Source organism: Coffea arabica, chromosome 5e (genome assembly GCF_036785885.1).
Source record: "Coffea arabica cultivar ET-39 chromosome 5e, Coffea Arabica ET-39 HiFi, whole genome shotgun sequence".
Classification (NCBI taxonomy): domain Eukaryota; kingdom Viridiplantae; phylum Streptophyta; class Magnoliopsida; order Gentianales; family Rubiaceae; genus Coffea; species Coffea arabica.
The window spans coordinates 8,221,088-8,230,259 of NC_092318.1; the positions used below are offsets into that span (position 1 = coordinate 8,221,088).

Here is a 9,172-nt window from a genome sequence, read left to right on the forward strand (position 1 = left end):
TTTAACAAGAAGTTTTGGAAGAATAAGCACACTTGACCCATACAAATGTATGCTATTCAAGACAGATTGTATAAGCTGTATTCTACCACCATAACTCAACTTTTAAGTAGCCTATCTTTGTATTTTCTGATGCAGCTTGGTGACAATTGGTTGACAATCCTTATAGGATAATCTAGATGTAATTAATGGCAATCCTAGATACTTGACTGGTAGTTATCCTCTAGGCATTTTGACTAATTTACTGAGCTTATCAGCTTTTTGATCAGTGACCCTAGCAAAGAAAATCAGACATTTTTTAAGATTTGGTTCCAACCCTGACATTTCTCCAAATTCCTCCATAGCAGCAGCAATAAGTGTAAAGGATCTCTCTGCAGCATCAGAAATTATAAAGAGATCATCTGCAAAAGTCAAATGTGTTAGCCCAATCTTCTGGCAGTGAGGATGAAAATCAAACCCAGTTTGGTGAACTAGCCAATTAAACAAAGCACTGAATCCTTCCATTGAAATCACAAAGAGGTAAGGGGAAATGGGATCCTCCTACCTCAAACCTTTTTCACTGGAGAAATATCCAGTAAGTGATCCATTGAAATTGAGTGAGAATCCTAGCAGTTCTAGATCAGAAAAGAGATACTCCCAACATAGAGAATCATACGCTTTCATAACATCAATTTTCAAAATAGATCTGGGCTTACTCCCACCGTCCCACGCCTTTGATATCCTCTCACCAATTCATGCATTACCAGGACATTATCAATAATATGCCTGCCCTTAACAAAGGCATTTTAAGTATCACTGATAATAGTAGGTAGGACACGTTTCAATCTAGCTGCCAAAATTCCAGAGAAGCACTTATACAAAGTATTGCAACAAGAAATGGGCCGGAAATACTTCATTTTATAGCATTTTCAACCTTTGGGTTCAGGGTAACAGCAGTGCTATTTATAGGAATATACATATAATTCTGCTCAAAAGAGAACCTTAAAGCCAGTATCACATCCTCTCCTACTACACTCCTATTAGCTTTAAAAAACTCTGTAGTAAACCCATTTGGTCCATGAGCTCTCCCATCCTTCATGTTAAAAATTACCTGCTTAATCTCTTCATCAGTCACAATAGCTTCCAGCATTGTTTTTTGCTCATCAGTAAGTATGTGAGTGAAGACAAGACTCAATCGGGATCTCATGTCACCTCATTAATCCCCATGTCTACTGAATAGTTGTGTGTAGAAACTAAGGGCCATTGCTCATACTCAGTAATAGTAGCACCATGGTCATCCTGCAACATCAGAATCCTGTCAATCATGTATCATTAATAGGCTAAACTTTCAATAATAGATTGTCAGATCATTGTAACTTTTTTATTTTACGGAGACGATAAACCTATTCTATCCTACTCTATGGGGAGAGGGCGGATCTAAATAGATCCAAGGATAATTCGGAGGGGATTGAACTACCATCGGACCTTGCCTCCCACCCCACCAATCTTTTAATACTTTGGTAGTGGTCAGCAGGCCAAAGGTTGGTGGTTGTCAGATCATTGTAACTTGAATTTCGTTAATAACATTATGGTGTAAAGTATCCAAAAATAAAATTTCAAGTGATAATATGAAAATAGTTGATTAATGTTGAGGATACAAAACTAGAAATTATTTAAAACGGTATGGGTAGAAAGCGGAAGTGGAGAATGCAAGCAGTATGCTAAAGAACGAATTTCTTTATTACTAGGGTATTCTATTTGTGACCTGTGGCTGCACAACATGCACATGAAATAATGGGATGGGTCCATCATGAGAAATCTAAGTTATTATTATTGATTGGTATGCATACATTTCCTCAGAAGAAGTTTATGTTCTTGCAAAAATGGTGACAAATAGTTCTGGTCTCCTGAATTTTGCCTTATGAGAAACTTGGTCCTAAATTTTTTGACCAAAATAAATAGAGTAAATTTTTTTATACACTATCAGCGTATATGCGAGCAGATGTAGATACATGCCACGTAATCCAATTTCAAAATTGAAATTCACTTTTTGCACAAGTGACATACATCTACACTTGTTGGTATAAAAAATTCACTATACTAACAATGAATGAAAACTTAATCCAAATAAATATGGTTCCCAAAGTTTTGTAGGCAAAATTTGATAATTAATAAAAATTCAACAATGCCTAATGATCAGAGTCAAATATTCACGTTAATCAAAATTAAGCTCTGACTATACTTCATTAGTCACCTACCAAATCTGCTAAATCTTCTTTTCTATGCGTTGGCCTTGCAGCTATGATGTAAAAGAGTTCAACAACCTGTAGGTAGTTACCATCATCTTTCAAGAACCGCGACTGTCGTGAAACTGAACTGAACTACCCCTCGACTGCAACGATTTTTGTAATGAGACATAAGCAAGCTTTATCTATTAAAGTGCAATGATCATGGACAATTGAAAAGGTTAGGAGTAACTTTTTGTGATGACATCTGGAATATGTTCATGATAATCAAATTGAACAGGACCTTCTATTTGAATTACTATAAAAAAAATGTACTGTACTGATTTGATGTATATAAGATAAAAGAATGATTGAAAGATGTATTCGGAAAAATATAAAGCTTTTTTTATTAGAAAAGTACCATTCAAACCAAAATTAGCACTGGGTCCTAGCTTGCTCAATAGTAAAACCAATCATTTGGTAACCTTCTTTGCTTACAAAGCATGCCAATGGTACTCATCATCTTCATCTTCCACAGCAATGATTGGAAACCCATTAGGGGCCATTGGCTGGCAGCAAATTTTAACGGTGCTGGTCAAACTCAGGACAGTATTGGGCGAAGACGAATTGGGTACAATGCCCATATGTCAGATACAATTAGCATCTTTGTGAGAGGATTTTTATTGGGCCTAGATGTGGGATTACTAGGGTGCTCCTGGAACTTACCTCAGCCCGATTCATAAAAAAGAGAGTGCACTAGAACTTGTGAGCCCTCGTGTATTTTTCTTTTTCTATTTTAACTGATGGGAACACTTACAGTATAATACTCCAAGAGGAAGGGGGAATCTAATTGATTTATATAAGGAGTTAAAGACATCTATGTACGCTAAAGATAAAGGCACATCCTTTGTATTTTTTTTAAGTTATTGAATTGGACGGGGTAGTGGCTTCATATACTCCTACTGAAATAGGTCTCTTATTTGATCTTATTTTTCATATTTAATGGTGAAGTAACCTACTAAGTATGGAGGAGGGTTGGATTGCATGATTCGGAAAAAAGGAGAATAAGTGAAAGACCCCAGATTTGATCCTGCTTATTGAAAATATGAAAACTACTAAGCAAATTTTATCCTATTGTGAGCAGCGTGGGGGGGGCGGATTGAAAACAAATAAATCACTACCAAGTAAATAAGCTCCTTGTCAGTGAAATACATGAAATTATATGGGATTCATAAACTTTCCTCCTTAGTACTTGTTACAGGATTACTAGTGAAACAAGCCTCAAGCAAATTTTCTGCAATAGAGCTGCATAGAACAAGTATAGCCCACTAGTAAACCTAGCATCTCCCACTAGTAATTTTCTTTTGGGTGGTAAGATTTTTCCCTCTATGAGCAGTGCAAAATTTATCATTTTACGTTTGATGTTTCCAGGATAATTTAAGATTGTTGATTAGCTCTTTATTCGTCATAAGCTTCCTTCTATCTAGTCGAAAGTGTAAATGCAGGTAAAAGGTTACTCAGCTAAGATACTTAGACACCACTTTTAGGAGTTCAATTTCAAGTATATGTTATTTCATACGTTTTTCAAGAAGATGCTGAGATATGCGCGCCAATTTCATTAGTTAACGTAGTAGATCATCTTTGGGTTAGGCTAAAGGTACTACCGTACAAGTTCTAAACTACTACATCTTTTGCTAATGCCAAGTTTTCAATCCAGTATGGACTACTGGTAAATTGCAAGTTTGCAACTTATTTATTCACATTGATGATACCAAACAAGAAACAGCATATTAGCAACAGGAATGCGATGTTCTCTTCCAAAACAAAATGTTCTAGGAGATAGAGAAGTGCAAATTACAAATGCCATCTTGGATGATGTGTTTCCTGTGGATTATTATTTGGTGCTGCGGACACAGCTGGCTCAGATCTTAAAATGGTCAAGACCCGACTTGTCAATTGGCCTTGAGAAGAAGTTACTCATATATTCTCCAACCGTAAACTCCCTATAAACTGGAGGCGTTTCATCTGATATCAACTCTTTGGCAGGATAATAGATCTTTTCAGGCACAGCAACACCTATGAAAAAGCACGCCACTGAAATCCTAGGGCCTATTCTGTTTGCAATCACTCTGTGCTCCCTGCTCTTAAACTTGTCATTCGAAACAATCTGACCAATATTTGGATTGAAATGTATTAGTAGCCATATCAGATTCATTTCAGAGTTTGGGGGGTTAATTAATGTAGATGCGAAAATATCTTTGGAGACATACCTGAAGAAGATCTGCAATATTGACTACCAAACCTCCTGGGATTGGAGGCACATCTGTCCAGTTGTTATCATGCAAGAATTGAAGGCCACCAATATGATCTTGTAGAAGAATGGTAAGAAAAGCAGGATCTGTATGCCTGCTAACACCGAGAGTTAGGTCTGGCTCAGGGCATGCGGGATAGTAGTGGCACACAAATGTCCGGCCCCTTGCACACTCCATGGCTCTTAGGTTGTCCACTTTAATGCCAAGAGCTTCTGATAGTAACTCAAATAACGTTTCTGCCAGCTTGGTTACATGATTTATGTAATCCATTGCTGAACTTCTACAATTTGGTATACAAGTAAAAAGGAGATTTGTTATAGATGGAATTTTGATTGACTTGGAATCAAAATCAGCTAGTGAAATATCTCAAGTAAATTGGTGATTAAAATGGTTTACCTGCAAATCTCAGGCAGTTCATCAGGTACAACTTCATTAGAGTATAGCAAATTGATGGTCATAGTGTCCCTCCAATTAGCAACTCCTGAACGGTACAGATCGATGTTGCTTTCATATCTCACCTTTTGGAACTGATCGCGAGAATAGTACTCTTTCTTCAGCTCTGCATCTTGTTCATGAAACTTGCAAGTTCCATCTATCATTCCATCCAACACGCTGGATGGAATTCCATGATTGACTACTCGGAAAAATCCCCATTCCTCTGACACTTGCCTTAATTCATCGAGGATACTCTTGCGCTGATCATCGGTTTCTATGCCACTGAGATCTATCACTGGAACTTCTGCCTGGGAATAGCCAAGGTTTAACTCCTCAACAAGCTCATCCGGTGGCCGAATGAAAATTCTGGGAAGACTAGCAACTCCAGCATCAATAAGCCCTTTAACCCCTGCTTTTGTGTCATCAAAGGCCTTCAGATCTTTTATCCTAGCATCATCTACGCCTGATTGAGTTGCAGTCCCTTTGACAACTGATTCATCCATAGTTTAGACTGCAAACTGTGTATTCTTACTTGCAAGGTGTCCAATCTGAGCTTATGTCATAAGCTCACAAGTTTTCAGCAATACACACCTAGTCAATTACTTTAAAGCAGAAGAAACAAGTTGCCAGAATAATTAATGCTTCGATTACTGTATTTTAAGGAGCAATTATTGTCCAAGGAAGCACCTCCTCTAGAAGCCTCTAAAATTTTCATTGACTTTCAAATATTTTAAGTTTTTTTTTTTAAAGAAAATCTATTAATTAAAGGACAAATTATACTTTACCTCTTGTGGTTTAGCAAATTTTCATATAAGTCCCTTATGATTTTAAAAACTATACAAAATCCCCTCATAATTTGGACTAAAGTGTCAAAATGATAGAAATGATCCTCTATAACAGAACAATGTCGATATTACTCTTGTTAAAAAACTCAAATGGCTTATGTAACTAAAATATATTAACATAAATGTATGACACTTTAACCCCTTATGATTTGTGTTTTACCATGTAATCCCCATGTGATTTAATGCTTTAATACATGACTCCCTTATAGGTTTCAAAATATAGACATAACCCTCTTATGATTAATAAATAATTTCCAAGTTTACATAGGGGTATTTTAAACATTTTAGTTTACTCCATTATAGAATGCAAACTCTATCTATTTTAGTTTAAATCATAAGGGAATTATGTATAATTTTTAAAATTATAGGGGCATTATTTGAAAAAGTGCTAAACTACAAGGAGCTAAAGTGTAATTTACCCTTAATTATATAACTCTTTGACTGTTTGCCAATGCCCAGTGTGGTGGCTGTTGACTGTACAATGCACTATTAGACGACACAACTTTGGGGGAGGATAGGTTGGGTAATTTGGCGAAGCAAGTAAAGTGAGAGATATCGGATTCGGACCCTTTCACTTACACCAGAAAAAATGACACAACTTGTAATAGTAATTGCGTTTGGCTTTGAGACTATTGGACCATAATTAATATCAAATGGATAAAGAAAGAAAATCTTTAATGGGAAGCCCTCGAATCAAAAAAATATTTATGTCTTTCAAGCAGTTGAAAAAATTAAATGAAAAAAAAAAGATTATCTTTCTGTCTTGCGTTAACTTTCCCTTCTTTGCTAAGGTGGAGTTACTGTCTCAAGTGCTGTAGCTAAATTTAAGCCAATTCAAGTGATTTGACTGGTCCAAACGTAAACGAGAGTTACTGTCTAGATTAATTAAGCCAATTAAGTTGACTAGTGTTTTGATTTTGAATTTGGTTAGTGAGCAGGACTAACAGATATATCATCAACTCTTGCACTTCAATGTTTATACAGGCTAATCGGTTAATTGTTCTGCATTTTTGATAATTATTTCTTGAAAATGCTAGATATCTCGCTTTGTTTGGTATGTTCTGCAAGCCTTTACAGCCACAAGCAACCTTGCTTTTCAATGTTTTAAGCCACCATTAACTCGTACTTCATGGACGTCTCATTTTTCAACCAGGTGCATGATCTTTGAGTGTATAACTATCAGCTCAGAATACTTTGCAAATCATGATTGCTATTAATAAAGTTCAACTTAGATAAACGAATATGCAGCACGAACGGTGCTACTATCTTGCAAAACAGAGATTTAGGAGTGAAAAAACAAGTACAAATACACATAACATGGTCCTTATTGGCGTAATGTGCTCCGTATAGAGTATTGGACAGAGCTATGGATTTCCTGGCAGATCAGATTTTCAGTTTCTGAAGGCGGAAGTTATCAAGTGACCTTGAGTTAGAAGTCTTTGAGATACTCTCCAACTTTGAATTCTTTGTATAGTGCTGGACTTCTTCTGAAATCAGTTCTTTGATTGGACTATAGATCTTTGCAGGTACGATAACATCAGTAAAAAAGCATGCCACTAATATTCTAGGGGAAAATACCGGTTTTCATCCCCAAACTTTGGGCACAAGACACATTTCGCCCCTCATCTTTCGGGCATGACACATTTGGTGTCTGAATTAACAATTTTTGACCAAATGTCATCCTCAGACGGCAATCTAGCCAACCTTTAACGGAACCGTTAAGTAAATGTGGCTATCCGAAGCAAAATCAGGTGGAAAATAACGTTGTCTTCACTTTCCCTTTTTCTTTCACTTCAACAACTTCCTCTGCAAATTTCCAAGACTAAGCTCCCACTGCAAATTTCTCCGAGAGTAAACCCCATCTTCCAATTATAATTATATAATTATAATTATATAATACATATAAATATTACTTATACTGATATTTTATATAATTATAATGTATATTAGGTATTAAATTTAATCATTATATAACATTATATTCATAATAATAAATATAAATATAATTATATAATTTGTTAATATTATATACACATATATATATTATAAGGGATAATTTCAGAAACCTCCCCTGAATTAGCTTATGGAAAAATGGAAAAATAGATAATTTATGGAGGAAAGCCATAAAGAGGTGGTCTTTTCTGAGAAAGGGATACTTTACAGAAAGTGACTGCGATTTGGTTTATGAAATTATCCCAAAAAAAATTTAGAATGAATTTGTTTATTTTATTAAATAATTATAATATATATTTATATAATACATTATATAATTATACTAATATTATTATAAAATATATAATTATAACTATATAATATATATAAATATTAATTATACTAATATATTATATGATTATGAAGTATATTATATATTAATTATAATTTTTAGTATATATTATTATATTTATAATAATAAATATAAATATAATTATATAATATATTATTACTATATACACATATATATTATAAATATATGCACATATAATATACATTTATAAATATATATATATAAATATATTATAGTTATTAGGGTATTAGGGTATAGTTATTATAGTTATTACCCTAAATATATTATAGTTATTAGGGTATATACCCTAATAATATATTAGTATAATTATATAATGCATTATATAAATATATATAATAATTATTTAATTAAATAAACAAATTCATTCTAAAAATTTTTTGGATAATTTCATAAATCAAATCATGGTCAGTTTCTATAAAGACTAGCTCTTTAGGGCTTTCCTCCATTATAAGAACAGAGTACCCATTTTTTCATAAACAAATTTATTTATCGGATAAAAAAAAATAAACCCGTTTTTCAATAAAATACCAGTTCTTTATGGCTTTCCTCTATTATAAGAATAGAGTACCCATTTTTCATAAACAAATTTATTTATCGGATAAAATAAAAATGAACCCGTTCTCCAATAAAACACTAGCTCTTTATGGCTTTCCTCCATAAATTATCAATTTTTCCATTTTTCCATAAGCTAATTCAGGGGAGGTTTCTGAAATTATCCCTTATAATATATATGTGTATATAATATTAATAAATTATATAATTATAATTATATTTATTATTATGAATATAATGTTATATAATGATTAAATTTAATACCTAATATACATTATAATTATATAAAATATTAGTATAAGTAATATTTATATGTATTATATAATTATAATTATATATTTATAATTGGAAGATGGGGTTTACTCTCAGAGAAATTTGCAGTAGGAGCTTAGTCTTGGAAATTTGCAGAGGAAGTTGTTGAAGTGAAAGAAAAAGGGAAAGTGAAGACAGCGTCATTTTCCACCTGATTTTGCTTCGGATAGCCACATTTACTTAACGGTTCCGTTAAAGGTTGGCTAGATT

The 9,172-nt window shown here is 33.7% G+C and overlaps 1 protein-coding gene across 1 annotated transcript; it reads right to left on the reverse strand.

The window, feature by feature from the left end:
• Positions 1-3,906: 3,906 nt before the first annotated feature.
• LOC113743524 (1-aminocyclopropane-1-carboxylate oxidase homolog 1) lies at positions 3,907-5,576 on the reverse strand. Its single transcript, XM_027271566.2, has 3 exons — positions 4,910-5,576; positions 4,472-4,793; positions 3,907-4,368 (listed from the first exon to the last, which is right to left on the reverse strand). Exons 1-3 carry the CDS (start codon positions 5,449-5,451, stop codon positions 4,123-4,125), a joined length of 1,110 nt encoding a protein of 369 aa, XP_027127367.1. The 5' UTR covers positions 5,452-5,576; the 3' UTR covers positions 3,907-4,122.
• Between the last annotated feature and the right edge of the window lie 3,596 nt (positions 5,577-9,172).